Raw genomic sequence first — 19,244 nt, 5'->3', positions numbered from 1 at the left:
GCAAGAGTTCCCACCACACGGTCAAAAGCCTACAGCTGTCATCACAAGAAGTCAGATGACAGCTGTATTATATTTTAGCAGAAGAGCAGATGACATGTAAACATTTTATGAGATTGAAGTCAGGAGGACAAAGACTAGAGAGCAGTCTTAGTTCGTGGTTAAAGTAAGTTTTAAGGCGATCAAAAGGATTAAAAGTCAGAGGGGCATAAGTGCGGAAGTCAGAGAGCATGACATCTGCTTTGTGGAGGTAGTCCTCATGGTCGAGGACAACCACCAAATTACCTTTGTCGGAAGGAAGGATAAGAATACAGTTGTTAGATTTCAGGGAGGCAGGGGCAAGCTGGAAGCGACGAGGAAGGTGGTGATCCTTTGTAAACATGAAAATGGTACTGTACACAGGTTGTTGAACTAGCTAGGCAGTACAACAAATCTATGTCAACGATATGCACTGTAATTGCTAAGAAAAACAACATCATGAGTGCTAAAGTGGCAAAAGATGTATTAACAATAAAAAAACAAAGAACACAAACACTTGAGGATGTTGAAAAATTGTTATTAATTCACCCAGAGCAAGCTGTAGTAGGCCATTGTGTTAACCTTTTTAATGACAATGTGATGTCTCACTTCAGACAAGCATTATAACATAGGGAAAAACAAGTGTCACTAGACAGGTTTTTAGTGAGAAAAACAAGCAGTGAGCCACAAGCAGGTCCTAGTGGTATGCAGGCAAAATGTGCCAGAGAGAGTACCCACAAGTCATCACTGCCTGATGTTATAATGGAAGGCGACTCCCCTTACAAACACTAACACCTCTTCTCCTTCCCCCCCCCCCTCTCCTTCTCACCGTCTTCCATACGCCAAATAGTCATCAGTAGAAGTTAGCAATAACTTATACATAATTTAGTACTAAAATTTTACGTGAATTAAGTATACAATTTACTTTGAAGTTAATTTTGGGGGGAGCATGGAACAGATTAATCGAATTTACATTATTTATTATGGGAAAAGTCGCTTCGGTTTACGAACTTTTGGCTTACTAACCATCTCTGGGAACGGATTAAATTCATAAGCTGAGGTACCACTGGATAGCTGACATATGTTTCAGTGAAGAAAAAGAAGAATTCGGTAACTTGTAAACGGCATCGTTTCTTCACCTTCCTGATGCATGGTTTGGTCATCACAACTTATATTTCTGCTTTTAATATATTACCTGGTTGATACCTGCTTGATGGGGTTCTGGGAGTTCTACAGCCCAAGCCCGGCCCGAGGCCAGGCTTGACTTGTGAGAGTTTGGTCCACCAGGCTGTTGCTTGGAGCGGCCCGCAGGCCCACATACCCACCACAGCCCAGTTGGTCCGGCACTCCTTGGAGGAATAAATCTAGTTTCCTCTTGAAGATGTCCACGGTTGTCCCGACAATATTTCTTATGCTTGCTGGGAGGACCTTGAACAACCGCGGACCTCTGATGTTTATTCAGTGTTCTCTGATTGTGCCTATGGCACCTCTGCTCTTCACTGGTTCTATTCTGCATTTTCTTCCATATTGTTCACTCCAGTACGTTGTTATTTTACTGTGTAGATTTGGTACTTGGCCCTCCAGTATCTTCCAGGTGTATATTATTTGATATCTCTCTCGTCTTCTTTCTAGTGAGTACATTTGGAGGGCTTTGAGACGATCCCAATAATTTAGGTGCTTTATTGCGTCTATGCGTGCCGTATATGTTCTCTGTATTCCCTCTATTTCAGCAATCTCTCCTGCTCTGAAGGGGGAAGTGAGTACTGAGCAGTACTCAAGACGGGACAACACAAGTGACTTGAAGAGTACAACCATTGTGATGGGATCCCTGGATTTGAAAGTTATCGTAATCCATTCTATCATTTTCCTGGCTGTCGCAATATTTGCTTGGTTATGCTCCTTAAACGTTAGGTCGTCAGACATTATTATTCCCAAATCTTTTACATGCTGTTTTCCTACTATGGGTACATTTGACTGTGTTTTGTACTCTGTATTATGTTTAAGGTCCTCATTTTTACCGTACCTGAGTACCAGGAATTTATCACTGTTAAACATCATGTTATTTTCTGATGCCCAGTCGAAAACTTTATTAATATCAGCTTGAAGTTTTTCAATGTCTTCAGCCGAGGTAATTTTCATACTGATTTTTGTGTCATCTGCAAAGGATGATACGAAGCTGTGACTTGTATTTTTGTCTATATCTGATATGAGAATAAGGAAAAGCAGCGGTGCAAGGACTGTACCCTGAGGTACAGAGCATTTAACTGCACTTGGACTAGATTTTATATGGTTGACCGTTACTCGCTGAGTCCTGTTTGACAGAAAACTGAGTATCCAGCGTCCTACTTTACCGGTTATTCCCATTGACTTCATTTTGTGTGCTATCACGCCATGGTCACATGTATCGAAAGCCTTTGCGAAGTCCGTGTATATCACATCAGCATTCTGTTTTTCTTCTAATGCCTCAGTGACTTTGTCGTAGTGCTCAAGTAGCTGTGAGCGGCACGATCTTCCCGCTCGAAATCCATGTTGGCCTGGGTTGTGAAGGTCATTGGTCTCCATGAAATTGGTGACCTGACTCCTAATCACTCTCTCAAATACTTTTATGATGTGCGATGTTAGTGCAACTGGTCTATAATTCTTTGCCAATGCTTTGCTCCCTCCCTTGTGTAGAGGGGCTATGTCTGCTACTTCAAGTGCATCTGGTATCTCCCCCGTGTCCAAGCTCTTCCTCCACACTATACTGAGTGCCTGTGCTACCGGCACTTTGCATTTCTTTATAAATATTGAATTCCATGAGTCTGGGGCCGAGTGCATGGGCATGTTTTCAATTTCTCTTTCAAAATTTGGTGCGCTCGTGTTGATATCAGTTATATTTACAGGGGTTTGAATATCCCGCATAAAGAAATTGTCTGGATCTTCCACTTTCATGTTGTTTATTGGAGTGCTAAACATGTCCTCATACTGCTTTTTTAGGAATTCACTAATTTCTTTGTCATCTTCCGTGTATGAACCTTCACTTATACGAATAGGTCCAATACTGGCAGTGGTTTTTGCTTTTGATTTCGCATATGAGAAGAAATATTTTGGATTTTTCTTTATTTCCTGAATTGCTTTAACTGCCTTTCTTCAGTTCCATACGAGTGTTTCAATTTCCGCTCGATTTCTTCAATCTCCCTATTTAAATTATTCCTTCTTAGACGGGAAATTTGTGTCTGCATAAGCAGTTCCGTTATTTTTTTCCTGCGTTTATAGTGTCGTCTGCGTTCTCTTTCTACGTTGGATCTCTTTCTGGCTTTCCTCAAAGGAACATGTTTCAGACAGACTTGATACGCTTCCGAAGTCAGTTTTTCTATTCCTTCTGTACGGCCTGTATTACTTAAAACAGTTTCCCATGGAATGTTTGTAAGTTCCCTGTTTATTATCTCCCAGTCTATCCTTTTATTATTAAAATTGAATTTACTGAATAGCCCCTCTCGCTTTATCAACGTTTTAGGTCTATTCTGAGTATTGATGGTCGTTTGCAATTCAATGAGCTTGTGATCTGAGTATGTGGTATCTGATATCATAATGTCTCTGATAATGTCTTCATTGTTCGTAAAGACCAGATCTAGAATATTTTCATTTTTCGTTGTCTACGATATCTGCTGATTGAGTGAAAATTTGTCACAGAATCTAAGTAGTTCTCTAATCTGTGGTTGGTTACGTCCCGATAGATTTCCTCGTATAATATTATTGTTTGCTATTTTCCACCTGAGACTAGGCAAGTTATTATTATATTTATATTATTATTATATTTTACACACCCCTAAAGCTTGTCAGAATAGAGTTGGGTATTTACTAGTACATGCAACTCATCTTTCCTTCAAGAAAAAAAAACATACACACCTCGGTACCATTATTGTTAGGGATACTTTGCACAGTTGCCCCCGAATGTCTCTGTATCTCTTCAATGGTAGCCCCATTGTGTCCTACGACTCTTACAACTTGTTTCTTCTCTATTGAAATCATGGCTGCATCATCATTCTGTTTGGTAAAACGTAAGATTAATTAATATCACTGTTACATTTTTACTCGTGGTACAACAATATAAACTACAGGCAAACCTCACTGAACAAATGCTCCTGGAGTAGGCAACAGTGGAACAAACCCCCAGAATGCAACTACAGTACAGCATAAACCACCAGCAACGGCACAAATAAATGTTGTATGAAAAGGCAGTCACACATAAGGGTTAGAGGCCCAAGCTGTTGCCATCAAGTAACAGCACCGGCTACAAGGGCAAAGAAGAAGATGGCCTGGCAGAGAAAAGTGCAAGAGTTGCCACCACACGGTCAAAAGCCTACAGCTGTCATCACAAGAACACGAGGCTTAAAAGTTGCCCACAAATCTGCTTCTTGCCACAAACAGGTAGTGACCCAAAGAGGCGAGACAGCCACCATAGAGGCAGAGTGATGAGAACATCGCACATTCACGGGTGAAGAACCTGGGAACCAAAAAAATGTGGGGCAATACTCCCAGCAACAAAAACATATTGATACACAATAAGAATAACAGCAATTAGCAAAGTCCCACTCTAAACTGGGTGGAGCCTCATCACAATGCAACCAATAGAGAAAACTAAGTAAACAAGCCTCCCATACCATGCGATGATTTCGGGGCTCAATGTCCTCGCAACCCGGTTCTCGTCCAGGTCTCCTCATTGCTGGACAGGTCAACCAGTCTGTTGGACGTGGCTGCTCGCAGCCTGATGTATGAATCACAGCCAGGGTTGATCAGGTATCCTGATCAACCCTGGCTGATACCCATACACACAAGTACTGGCTACTTGGGCACTTAAACAATGGACAGACCTTCTAGGCAGAAGGAAAAAGCTATCGGCATACAGTGGTACCTCGGCTTACGAATGCCCCTCTTTATGAACTTTCGGGTTAGGAGCTCAATTTCTTTGGAGAATTTGAATCAGGTTACAAACTTTGCCTCGGGAAATGAATTTGTTGATACCCATATGGGCTGACCTAGCTCGTGGTGGCACGGAGATCGCGCCTCAGTTTACCAGTGCCTCTCGCCTAGTGACTATCGCACCTGAATTCTTTGCAAAGATTTACAGTTTGTTTCAGATTTTTGGCTATTTGACCATAAAATTTGTTATTATATATCTTACCATGTGTCCCCAAGAAAGCCTGTGGTAAGGTTCAAGCCAAGAAAACACATGTGAGAATGACCATAGAGGAAAAACAAGAGATCCTTTGTAAGTTGACCACACCACAAACTAGAAAATGAAGGGACGACGACATTTCAGTCGGTCCTGGACCATTCACAAGTCGATTGTAATGAGGAAAGATTGTGATAAAAGTCAGAGGGGCATAAGTGCGGGAGTCAGAGAGCATGACATCTGCTTTCTGGAGGTAGTCCTCATGGTCGAGGACAACCACCAAATTACCTTTGTCGGAAGGAAGGATAAGAATACAGTTGTTAGATTTCTGGGAGGCAGGGGCAAGATGGAAGCGACGAGGAAGGTGGTGATCCTTTGTAAACATGAAAATGGTACTGTACACAGGTTGTTGAACTAGCTAGGCAGTACAACAAATCTATGTCAACGATATGCACTGTAATTGCTAAGAAAAACAACATCATGAGTGCTAAAGTGGCAAAAGATGTATTAACAATAAAAAAACAAAGAACACAAACACTTGAGGATGTTGAAAAATTGTTATTAATTCACCCAGAGCAAGCTGTAGTAGGCTGTTGTGTTAACCTTTTTAATGACAATGTGATGTCTCACTTCAGATAAGCGTCACAACATAGGTAAAAACAAGTGTCACTAGACAGGTTTTTAGTGAGAAAAACAAGCAGTGAGCCACAAGCAGGTCCTAGTGGTATGCAGGCAAAATGTGCCAGAGAAAGTACCCACAAGTCATCACTGCCTGATGTTATAATGGAAGGCGACTCCCCTTACAAACACTAACACCTCTCCTCCTTCCCCCCCCCCCCCTCTCCTCCTCACCATCTTCCATACGCCAAATAGAGTCATCAGTAGTAGTTAGCAATAACTTATACATACTTTAGTACTATAATTTTATGTGAATTAGGTATAAAATTTACTTTGAAGTTAATTTTTGGGGGAGCGTGGAACAGATTAATTGAATTTTCATTATTTCTTATGAGGAAAAGTCGCTTCGGTTTACAAATTTTTGGTTTACTTACCGTCTCTGGGCACGGATTAAACTCATAAGCTGAGGTACCACTGGATAGCTGACATATGTTTCAGTGAAGAAAAAGAAGAATTCAGTAACTTGTAAGTGAAGAAACGGCATCGTTTCTTCTCCTTCCTGATGCATGGTTTGGTCATCACAACTTATATCTCTGCTTTTAAAATATTATATTTTACACACTCCTAAAGCTTGTCACAATAGAGTTGGGTATTTACTAGTACATGCAACTCATCTTTCCTTCAAGAAAAACAACATACACACCTTGGGACCATTATCGTTACGGATACTTTGCACAGTTGCCCCCGAATATCTCTGTATCTCTTGAATGGTAGCCCCATTGCATCCTACGACTCTTCCAACTTGTTTCTTCTCTATTAAAATCATGGCTGCATCATCATTCTGTTTGGTAAAAAAATAAGATTAATTAATATCACTGTTACATTTTTACTCGTGGTACAACAATATAAACTACAGGCAAACCTCACTGAACAAATGTTCCTGGAGTAGGCAACAGTGGAACAAACCCCCAGAATGCAATTACAGTACAGCATAAATCACAAGCAATAGCACAAATAAATGTTGTACGAAAAGGCAGGAACACACAAGGGTAGAGGCCCAAGCTGTTGCCATCAGGTCACAGCACCTGCTACAAGGGCAAAGAAGAAGATGGCCTAACAAAGAAAAGTGCAAGAGTTGCCACCACACGGTCAAAAGCCTACAGCTGTCATCACAAGAACACGAGGCTTAAAAGTTGCCCAGAAATCTGCTTCTCGCCAGAAACAGGTAGCGACCAGAAGAGGCGAGACAGCCACCATAGAGGCAGAGTGATGAGAACATCGCACATTCACGGGTTAAGAACCTCGGAACAAAAAAACAGTGGGTAATACTCCCGGCAGCAAAAACATATCAATACACAATAAGAATAACAGCAATTAGCAAAGTCCCACTGTAAACTGGGTGGAGCCTCATCCCAATGCAACCAATAGAGAAAGCTAAGTAAACAAGCCTCCCATACCATGCGATGATTTCGGGGCTCAATGTCCTCGCAACCCGGTCCTCGTCCAGGCCTCCTCATTGCTGGACAGGTTGGTCCATCATACATTATTTACATAATTCATACATCAGTCCATCAGACTGATGTATGAATTACTGCCAGGGTTGATCAGGTATCCTGATCAACCCCTGGCTGATACCCATACACACAAGTACTTGCTACTTGGGCACTTAAACAATGGACAAACCTTCTAGGCAGAAGGAAACAGCTATCAGCAAATTGAATACAGTGATACCTCGGCTTACGAAGGCCCCTCTTTACGAACTTTTCGGGTTATGAGCTCAATTTCTATGGAGAATTTGAATCAGGTTACAAACTTTGTCATGGGAAATGAGTTTGTTGATACGCGTATGGGCTGACCTAGCGAGTGGTGGCACGGAGATCGCGCCTCAGTTTACCAGTGCCTCTCGCCTAGTGACTATCGCACCTGAATTCTTTGCAAAGATTTACAGTTTGTTTCGGATTTTTGGCTATTTGAACATAAAATTTGTTACTATATATATCTCGCCATGTGGCCCCAAGAAAGCCAGTAGTAAGGTTCAAGCCAAGAAAACACATGTGAGAATGACCATAGAGGAAAAACAAGAGATTCTTCGTAAGTTGACCACACCACAAACTAGGAAATAAAGGGACGACAACATTTCGGTCCATCCTGGACCATTCTCAAGTCGATTGTGATGAGGGAAGGAGGTGAAGGCAATAAATACGCAAGAGAGGTGAGGAGAAGGAAATCTTAGAGGAAGAAAAAGCAAGACAAAAGGTACGAAAGGTAAGATGTAATAAAGGGGATAGTAATAGGAATAAGAAAGGGATCATAAGAGAAAACAAGGGAAAGAAAAAGAAAGAAAGAAAGATAAATGGAAGGGTAAGCTTATGTTAGGTCACGTTTGTTAGAAAGTTTAGAGCATTTGAGTATATACTGTGAAAGGGAAGAGTCAACAGCAACAAGCCAGGACTCAAGTTCATGTTGGGTACGTTGTGTATCAGAGCCGATTCAACAAGACAGCATTTGTGTAGAGTAGAGGCAGTAAAGATTATTTTGGAGGAAGACCAATCAATAGGATGATTAGAATCCCTAACATGACAGAAGAGAGCATTGTTTGTGTCTGCAGACTTAACACTTCTTTTGTGTTCCTTAAGTCTGTAATAAAGTGTACGGCCAGTTTCACCAAAGTATTGGAGAGGACAAGACGAACAGGAAATAGAGTAGACACCAGCAGCATTAGAAGCTGGAAGAGCAGTGTGAACTAGATTGCTACGAAGTGTGTTAGTTTGTCGAAAGGTGAGCTTTATGTCAAGAGAACGAAAGGTATTAGTAAAAATTTTGAGTTCAGATATGAAGGGAAGGCAGAGCACAGTGCTACTAGTGTTGGAAGCAGGTTTAGGATGAAAGAAATTTCGTATAGCTTGAGAGTAGGCACAGTTGATGAAATGTAAAGGGTAACCAAGGCGAGAGAATGATTTGTAGATAAAGGCACCTTCAAAATCAAATTACTCAGGGTCGCTGATGCATAGAGCGCGGAGGAAGAGAGAGACAAGGATACCTTTCTTAACAGAAGGAGGATGGAAGGAAAAGAAGTGAATGTACATGCCACTATGCATGGGATTGCAGTAGACAGAGAAAGAGAACCTGGACACAGAGCTGAGAAAATGAACGTCAAGAAAAGGAAGAAGGGAAGTAGATTCCCATTCAACTTTGAAATGGATGGAAGGAGCCAGATTATAAAGAGAGGAGAGGAAGGCTGGGAAAGACTAAGGTCATGAGGCCATAAAGCAAAAATGTCATAAACATCGCGAAGCCAGAGAGACGAACGAGTATCAGTAGAAGGAAGAACAGTTTTTAAGTATTCCATGTAGAAATTGGCAAGAACAGGGGAGAGAGTGGAACCCACCCATAGCGACTCCGAAAGTTTGAGTTTAATAATTACCATTGAAAGAGAAAGAGTTAGAGTTAACACAGAGTCTAATGAGTTCAAAGAAAACATCAGTGGGAAGCGGGAGAGGAAGAAGGCCCTCAGTCGCTTTATTGTCTAATGAGAGAGAGAACGTCATCGAGGGGAACATTAATGAACAGAGTCGACATCAAGACTAAGTATCTTACAAGAGGGCTGCAGGCGCAGTCTTTCTATGAAGTCCTGAGAATGACAAAGGTGGACAGGTGAAAAAGTGCCAAGGTAAGGCATTAGAGTTTTAGCGAGCCAGGAGGCAAGAGGATTGCCGACAGAGCCCCGTGAAGAAATGATAGGACGAAGAGGAACACCTGTTTTATTTGTCTTAGGTAGACCATAGAAATAAGGAAGAGAAGGGCAGATGACATGTAAACATTTTATGAGATTGAAGTCAGGAGGACAATGACTAGAGAGCAGTCTTAGTTTGCGGTTAAAGGAAGTTTTAAGGCGATCAAAAGGATTACAAGTCAGAGGGGCATAAGTACAGGAGTCAGAGAGCAAGACATCTGCTTTCTGGAGGTAGTCCTCATGGTCAAGGACAACCACCGAACTGCCTTTGTCGGAAGGAAGGATAAGAATACAGTTGTTAGATTTCTGGGAGGCACGGGCAAGATGGAAGCGACGAGGAAGGTGGTGATCCTTTGTAAACATGAAAATGGTATTGTACACAGGTTGTTGAACTAGCTAGGCAGTACAACAAATCTATGTCAACGATATGCACTGTAATTGCTAAGAAAAACAACATCATGAGTGCTAAAGTGGCAAAAGATGTATTAACAATAAAAAAACAAAGAACACAAACACTTGAGGATGTTGAAAAAATTTTATTAATTCACCCAGAGCAAGCTGTAGTAGGCTGTTGTGTTAACCTTTTTAATGACAATGTGATGTCTCACTTCAGACAAGCGTCACAACATAGGTAAAAACAAGTGTCACTAGACAGGTTTTTAGTGAGAAAAACAAGCAGTGAGCCACAAGCAGGTCCTAGTGGTATGCAGGCAAAATGTGCCAGAGAGAGTACCCACAAGTCATCACTGCCTGATGTTATAATGGAAGGCGACTCCCCTTACAAACACTAACACCTCTCCTCCTCCCCCCCCCCCTTCTCACCATCTTCCATACGCTAAATAGAGTCATCAGTAGAGGTTAGCAATAACTTATACATATTTTAGTCCTAAAATTTTGCGTGAATTAGGTATAAAATTTACTTTGAAGTTAATTTTTGGGGGAACGTGGAACAAATTAATTGAATTTACACTATTTCTTATGGGAAAAGTCGCTTCGGTTTACGAACTTTTGGTTTACTAACCATCTCTGGGCACGGATTAGATTCATAAGCTGAGATACCACTGTATAGCTAACGTATGTTTCAGTGAAGAAAAAGAAGAATTCAGTAACTTGTAAGTGAAGAAACGGCATTGTTTCTTCTCCTTCCTGATGCATAGTTTGGTCATCACAACTGATATTTCTGCTTTTAAAATATTATATTTTACACACTCCTAAAGCTTGTCACAATAGAGTTGGGTATTTACTAGTACATGCAACTCATCTTTCCTTCAAGAAAAAACAACATACACACCTCAGCACCATTATTGTTAGGGATACTTTGCACAGTTGCCCCCGAATGTCTCTGTATCTCTTCAATGGTAGCCCCATTGTGTCCTACGACTCTTACAACTTGTTTCTTCTCTATTGAAATCATGGCTGCATCATCATTCTGTTTGGTAAAACGTAAGATTAATTAATATCACTGTTACATTTTTACTCGTGGTACAACAATATAAACTACAGGCAAACCTCATTGAACAAATGTTCCTGGAGTAGGCAACAGTGGAACAAACCCCCAGAATGCAACTACAGTACAGCATAAACCACCAGCAACGGCACAAATATATGTTGTATGAAAAGGCAGGCACACATAAGGGTAGAGGCCCAAGCTGTTGCCATCAAGTAACAGCACCGGCTACAAGGGCAAAGAAGAAAATGGCCTGGCAGAGAAAAGTGCAAGAGTTGCCACCACATGGTCAAAAGTCTACAGCTGTCATCACAAGAACACGAGGCTTAAAAGTTGCCCACAAGTCTGCTTCTTGCCACAAACAGGTAGTGACCCAAAGAGGTGAGACAGCCACCATAGAGGCAGAGTGATGAGAACATCGCACATTCACGGGTGAAGAACCTGGGAACCAAAAACATGTGGGGCAATACTCCCAGCAACAAAAACATATTGATACACAATAAGAATAACAGCAATTAGCAAAGTCCCACTCTAAACTGGGTGGAGCCTCATCACAATGCAACCAATAGAGAAAACTAAGTAAACTAGCCTCCCATACCATGCGATGATTATGTGGCTTAATGTCCTCGCAGCCTATTACATTTTCAAAGACGTAATGTAATAAGCATTACGAAACGCGTTCAGGCGTCAGACCAGGAATAAAGAATGAATTTTGGAGAATTTATTTTTTCAATTACCCGCGACAGTGAAGAAAAACTTAAGAAATATTGATAAATATATATATGACAGTGTCAGACCACAGAGGAAGATTTTTTATATGTGTTGTTATATGTTTTTGTGATTTACACACACACACATAAGGATCCAACAAGAATGAGAGGAGAGAATGAACCAGCAATGCTTGATCTGATATTTACCCTAAATGAGTGGGATATAAGGGAAGTCAAGATGGAAGCGCCCTTGGGAATGAGTGATCACAGTGTATTGAACTTTGAGTACCTGGTAGAGCTAGGAATTATCCCCCCCAAAGAAGAACTAGGAAACAAAAGGCTGGCATACCGAAAGGGAAATTATGAGGAGATGAGAAGCTTCCTAAGGGAAATACCTTGGGACACAGACCTCAGAGCTAAGTCTGTACAAGATATGATGGACTATGTCACCCAAAAGTGTCAGGAGGCAGTAAGCAGATACATCCCGGCCCAAAAGGAAAAATCCGAGAAGCAAAAGAAGAATCCATGGTATAATAGGGCATGTATGGAAGCAAAGGTACTGAACAAAAGGGCGTGGAGGAACTTCCGGAATAACAGAACACCAGAAAGCAGAGAGAGATACCAGAGAACCAGGAATGAGTATGTCAGGGTGAGAAGAGAAGCAGAGAAAAGTTATGAAAATGATATAGCAAACTGTTACGGACCCGAGCCCAGCGTCCGAGCACGGAGCAGTGACGACCGCGCCATCTGTGGGTCAGCTCCCGAAACCCCCTCCAAATGGACGACGCCACCTGGTGAGGACGAGGTATACTGGCCACAAGGGCTAGTTTCCCGTCCTGATCAGCTCATAACACTGCCGCTGCTGACCTCTGGTGAGGTGACGCTTAGACAGCAGCGCCATCTTTGGAGTGGATAGGTGGGCGTTTGGGTCTAAACCGGTAAGTGAGGTGCCCCAGAGTGGAACTAGTACTGATGACGTGTCTGATTACAGAGTCGACCTGGGACTGCTGTAATGGAAGTTGGATCAGTCTACCCAAGGCAGCCGTCTTGTCTCCAAGTATTTGCTGCAGCAGCTGTGAGTCGCCCCCCGGATGAACACTGTGGTGTTAGCCTGCCTGTGAAGTGGCAGTTGAGGGATTGTCATACCCGGGACTGACTGGTGGAGACGCTTAACCACTGGGGTGTTGTGGAAAGGAGAGTGACCTGTGGGATCACACGAGGCTCCTGACTAGGGCTCGCGACCTTAGTATCGATCGTGGAGTGGCCTAACCAGCGTTGCTGATTGGAACCTGCCAGCTACAGGCTGGATTTGTGGTTGACGGCCTCCACGACGGTGCCCCCAGTAGAACTGTGATTTGGCTGGCCTGTGGCCAGGGTAGACTCAAGAGAATCGAAGGATTCATCGAAAGGCCACAAGAGGACTAAGAGCTTAGCCTTGTTGAGCACCGTGAACGTCCAGAGTCTTCAGAGGAAGACTACGTTGTATATAATAGTGTTTAACCCCCCCCCCCCCCTGTGTAATCTTTATATTATTAATGGTGATGGTAATAATTATATTATTAAGTTTTTGCCTTTATTTCCCTTCCCCTTTAATTTACTTGCGTTACGGATCACATCCCTTGAAAGCCACTACTAGCTTGGGGTCGGATACCCTACCTCTAACAACATCAGAGAAAGAACCCGATTGCGACCCGAGAGGGCCGTAACACAAACAAAGCCAAGACCGAACCAAAGCTACTCCAGTCATATCAGAAGGAAAACAGTGAAAGAACAGGTAGTGAAACTTAGAACAGGCGAGGACAGGTATACAGAGAATGACAAAGAGGTGTGTGATGAACTCAACAAGAGGTTCCAAGAGGTCTTCACAACAGAACAAGGTGAGGTCACTGTGCTAGGAGAAAGGGAAGTAAACCAGGCGGCCTTGGAAGAGTTTGAAATTACGAGAGAGGAGGTCAAGAGACACTTGCTGGACCTGGATGTTAGAAAGGCTGTTGGTCTAGACGGGATCTCGCCATGGGTACTGAAAGAGTGTGCGGAGGCACTTTGCTTGCCACTCTCCATAGTGTATAGTAGGTCACTGGAGACGAGAGACCTAACAGATATATGGAAGACGGCGAATGTGGTCCCAATATACAAAAAGGGCGACAGGCAAGAGGCACTGAACTACAGGCCAGTGTCCTAAACTTGTATACCATGCAAGGTGATGGAGAAGATCGTGAGAAAAAACCTGGTAGCACATCTGGAGAGAAGGGACTTCGTGACAAATCGACAACATGGGTTCAGGGAGGGTAAATCTTGCCTGACTGGCTTAATAGAATTCTATGACCAGGTAACACAGATTAAGCAAGAAAGAGAGGGCTGGGCGGACTGCATTTTCTTGGATTGTCGGAAAGCCTTTGACACAGTACCGCATAAGAGGCTGGTACATAAGCTGGAGAGACAGGCAGGTGTAGCTGGTAAGGTGCTCCAGTGGATAAGGGAGTACCTAAGCAATAGGAAGCAGAGAGTTACGGTGAGGGGTGAGACCTCCGATAGGTGTGAAGTCACCAGTGGAGTCCCACAGGGCTCTGTACTCGGTCCTATCTTGTTTCTGATATATGTAAATGATCTCCCGGAGGGTATAGATTCATTTCTCTCAATGTTTGCGGACGATGCCAAAATTATGAGAAGGATTAAGACAGAAGAGGACTGTTTGAGGCTTCAAAAAGACCTAGACAAACTGCAGGAATGGTCGAACAAGTGGTTGTTAGAGTTTAACCCAACCAAATGTAATATAATGAAGATAGGTGCAGGGAGCAGGAGGCCAAATACAAGGTATTATCTGGGAGAGGAAATTCTTCAGGAGTCAGAGAAAGAAAAAGACTTGGGAGTTGATACCACGCCAGACCTGTCTCCTGCAGCGCATATCAAGAGGATAACATCAGCGGCATATGCCAGGCTGGCCAACATACGAACGGCATTCAGAAATTTGTGTAAAGAATCATTCAGAACTTTGTATACCACATATGTCACTCCAATCCTGGAGTATGCAGCCCCAGCATGGAGTTCGTATCTAGTCAAGGATAAGACTAAACTGGAAAAGGTTCAAAGATTTGCCACCAGACTAGTACCCGAGCTGAGAGGTATGAGCTACAAGGAGAGACTACGGGAATTAAACCTCACTTCGCTGGAAGACAGAAGAGTTAGGGGGGACATGATCACCACATTCAAGATTCTCAAGGGAATTGATAGGGTAGATAAAGACAGGCTATTTAACACAAGGGGCACACGCACAAGGGGACACAGGTGGAAACTGAGCGCCCAAATGAGCCACAGAGATATTAGAAAGAACTTTTTTAGTGTCAGAGTGGTTGACAAATGGAATGCATTAGGAAGTGATGTGGTGGAGGCTGACTCCATACAGTTTCAAGTGTAGATATGATAGAGCCCGATAGGCTCAGGAATCTGTACACCTGTTGATTGACGGTTGAGAGGCGAGACCAAAGAGCCAGAGCTCAACCCCCACAAGCACAACTAGGTGAGTACATACGTGTGTGTGTGTGTGTGTGTGTGTGTGTGTGTGTGTGTGTGTGTGTGTGTGTGTGTGTGTGTATGTATATACATATATATATATATACTGCAGGTATGTTGCATATACTGCAACATATACCGGCCATATACTGCAGGTATGTTGACGACATTTTTACACAGGTACCTGATGTCAGACATCTGCAGGAGCTGAAGGAGGCATTTGAGCAGAGTTCCGTGCTGCGTTTCACTTACGAGACGGAAAAGGATGGGAAGCTGCCTTTTCTAGATGTAACAGTCATGGAAAAGGGCGGAGGTTTCCACACTGCAGTCTACACTAAGGAAACAAACATAGGAATGTGCCTAAATGCCAACAGCGACTGCCCCGACAGGTACAAGAGGAGTGTTGTTAACGCATACGTCGACCGTGCTCTCAGCCACAGCTCAGAATGGAAGCAAGTCGACGAAGAACTCTGTAGGGTAAGGCAGGTCCTAGTCAATAACGGCTTCTCCAATGGTTTCATCGAAGACATCATAAGAAGGAAAGTGAAAAGCCATGCAACCTCTGAAGAGACAACTAACACAACACCTATACCCCCTATTAGACTATTTTACAGGAACTTCTTTTCCACAGCTCATAAAACGGAGGAAAGGGTCCTGAAAGATATTGTTAATAGAAACGTTATCCCTACAGACAAAAATCAGAGGATACAACTGACGATTTACTATAAAACCAGAAAAACGGCCAGCCTACTCATGAGAAACTCTCCAGACACAAAACAGAACGCTTTAAAAGAGACTAACGTCGTCTATGCCTTCAAATGCCCACTTGGGGACTGTAAGCTCCAAAAAACCCAGTATATAGGCAAGACAACAACATCTCTTTCTAGGCGTTTAACGATGCATAAGCAACAGGGCTCCATTAAGGAACATATAATCTCTTCCCATAACCAAACCATCGCCAGAGAAATCCTAGTAAACAACACAGAAATCATCGATAGATACAGCGATAGCAGGCGGCTTGACGTTTGCGAGGCACTACACATCAAGAAGTCAACACCAGCAATCAACAGCCAATTATTGCACAACTATATTCTACCCACCTCAAGACTCCGCTCCAATATAGAAGCATCAAGAAATATGGACCAATAGGCTTTCTACAAACACTTCTATTCAATACCCATTGTTTCTGTTCTGTCTTGTGTTGATACTTTTAATACCCTATTAATATCCCCTCCTGTTCTGTCTTGTGTTAATGCCACATCACCCTTCCCACCTCACTCAAATGTAGATATAATATCAGAGAGACGTAAGTTCTAATCAGTTGTGTATTTGTGAAGTCTTTGAAAATGTAATAAGTTTTACGAAACGCGCCCGTGTCGCGTCAGACTAGAAATAAAAATGAATTTTGGAGAAGTGATTTTTGATTTACCTCCAACAGTGAAGCGTAATGTACGAAAGATTGAGAAAATTTGTGTTAGAATTATTAATATATATATATATATATATATATATATATATATATATATATATATATATATATATATATATATATATATATATATATATATATATATATATTTTATTAAATATGACCGAAAAAGTAAGATTAATAATTCTAACACGAATTTTCTCAATCTTTCGTACATTATGCTTCACTGTTGGAGGTAAATCAAAAATCACTTCTCCAAAATTCATTTTTATTTCTAGTCTGATGCGACACGGGCGCGTTTCGTAAAACTTATTACATTTTCAAAGACTTCACAAATACACAACTGATTAGAACTTGCGTTTCCCTGATTTTATATCTACATTTGAGTGAGGTGGGAAGGGTGATGTGGCATTACATTTGAGTGAGGTGGGAAGGATGATGTGGCATTAGAGGATATTTATAGGGTATTAAAAGTATCAACACAAGACAGAACACGAAACAATGGATATTGAATAGAAGTGTTTGTAGAAAGCCTATTGGTCCATATTTCTTGATGCTTCTATATTGGAGCGGAGTCTTGAGGTGGGTAGAATATAGTTGTGCAATAATTGGCTGTTGATTGCTGGTGTTGACTTCTTGATGTGTAGTGCCTCGCAAACGTCAAGCCGCCTGCTATCGCTGTATCTATCGATGATTTCTGTGTTGTTTACTAGGATTTCTCTGGCGATGGTTAGGTTATGGGAAGAGATTATATGTTCCTTAATGGAGCCCTATATATATATATATATATATATATATATATATATATATATATATATATATATATATATATATATATATATATATATATATATATATATATATGTCGTACCTAGTAGCCAGAATGCACTTCTCGGCCTACTATGCAAGGCCCGATTTGCCTAATAAGCCAAGTTTTCCTGAATTATAATATTTCCTCTAATTTTTTTCTTATGAATTGATAAAGCTACCCATTTCATTATGTATGAGGTCAATTTTTTTTATTGGAGTTAAAATTAACGTAGATATATGACCGAACCTAACCAACCCTACCTAACCTAACCTAACCAATCTTTATAGGTTAGGTTAGGTTAGGTAGCCGAAAAAGTTAGGTTAGGTTAGGTTAGGTAGGTTAGGTAGTCGAAAAACAATTAATTCATGAAAACTTGGCTTATTAGGCAAATTGGGCCTTGAATAGTAGGCTGAGTAGTGCGTTCTGGCTATTAGGTACGACATATATATATATATATATATATATATATATATATATATATATATATATATATATATATATATATATATATATATATATATTAGTATATGTCGTACCTAGTAGCCAGAACGCATTTCTCAGCCTACTATGCAAGGCCCGATTTGCCTAATAAGCCAAGTTTTCCTGAATAATGTTTTTTCTCTCATTTTTTTCTTATGAAATGATAAAGCTACCCATTTCATTATGTATGAGGTCAATTTTTTTTATTGGAGTTAAAATTAACTTAGGTATATGACCGAACCTAACCAACCCTACCTAACCTAACCTAACCTATCTTTATAGGTTAGGTTAGGTTAGGTAGCCGAAAAAGTTAGGTTAGGTTAGGTAGGTTAGGTAGTCGAAAACACATTAATTCATGAAAACTTCGCTTATTAGGCAAATTGGGCCTTGCATAATAGGCTGAGAAGTGCATTCTGGCTACTAGGTACGATATATATATATATATATATATATATATATATATATATATATATATATATATATATATATATATATATATATATATACACACACAGTATATATATGGAGACCCATAGCCTCGGATAAGAAAATAAGAATTCAGAGAAGACCTTGTGGATTCTCACTGAACACTTAATATTTTCTTCTCCTACCACCCCACCTCCCATTCTTTTGCATATACACATACATATTTGTTTTATTTAAACTTTGTTACAAAACAGGAGTTACATATAGAGTACAAAGATGATTATCATAAGTTGTCGAGTTCCTCCAGCTCCTCAGATGGTGGGCAGGAACCCTGAATGCAAGGTGCATTTCCTCTCTGTATCGCCACGCCGAGGTGCTGGAAAAGGAAGCTGGCAGCTCTAGGGTCCCTTCTTGTTTCAATTAGCCTAGAACCCTGTTACGGTATCGACACCAACGTTGGAGTGTAGAGTGGCAATTTCAGCGCCATCTATGGGTCTGCGCTCCAACACCCCTGGTATTGGCTGCTTGTGGACAACTCCTTCTGTTGGTGGTGGCATGGCAGCAATAAATGGCTCCAGTTTCCTGCTTTAGTTAGAAAGAGAGTTCAATGTGGATGACCTCTGGTGTGATGGCGTGTCACGATCAGCGCCATCTAGGTTGTGGTACAAGAATAATATCAACTCCCTGGTGAACGAGTGTTACCCCCATGGTTTCCCAGGTGTCCTGTCCGTCTAATTAGTGATGTTTTTATGTCCACAGAAGTGATGTGTGGAGGCAATTGTGGTGAGGGAAGCAGTTTACCTTGGGCAGCCCACGAACCCTTAGCTTAGTCCTGAAAGAAGACTACAGTACGTAGCCACTGTCGATCGAAGCAGTGTGTTAGCTGCTAGTATATGCAGTGTTGGTATAG

General features: G+C 41.6%; 1 protein-coding gene across 6 annotated transcripts in view; it reads right to left on the bottom strand.

Moving 5' to 3' along the window:
- The window catches only part of LOC123754104 (uncharacterized), a 125,723-nt gene that overhangs the window by 60,604 nt on the left and 45,875 nt on the right, over window positions 1-19,244 (bottom strand). For 5 of the 6 annotated variants that reach the window (XM_069308562.1, XM_069308525.1, XM_069308534.1 and 2 more), the window contains 3 exons: window positions 10,813-10,950; window positions 6,492-6,629; window positions 3,904-4,041 (listed from right to left, as the gene is read on the bottom strand). In XM_069308562.1, coding sequence (XP_069164663.1) covers window positions 3,904-4,041; window positions 6,492-6,629; window positions 10,813-10,950 — 414 coding nt within the window. The remainder of the gene's footprint in view (window positions 1-3,903; window positions 4,042-6,491; window positions 6,630-10,812; window positions 10,951-19,244) is intronic. The other variant, XM_069308540.1, reaches the window with a different exon arrangement.

This window comes from Procambarus clarkii, chromosome 6 (genome assembly GCF_040958095.1).
Source record: "Procambarus clarkii isolate CNS0578487 chromosome 6, FALCON_Pclarkii_2.0, whole genome shotgun sequence".
NCBI classification, from domain to species: Eukaryota; Metazoa; Arthropoda; class Malacostraca; order Decapoda; family Cambaridae; genus Procambarus; species Procambarus clarkii.
This window is presented reverse-complemented; position numbering and strand designations above follow the sequence as displayed.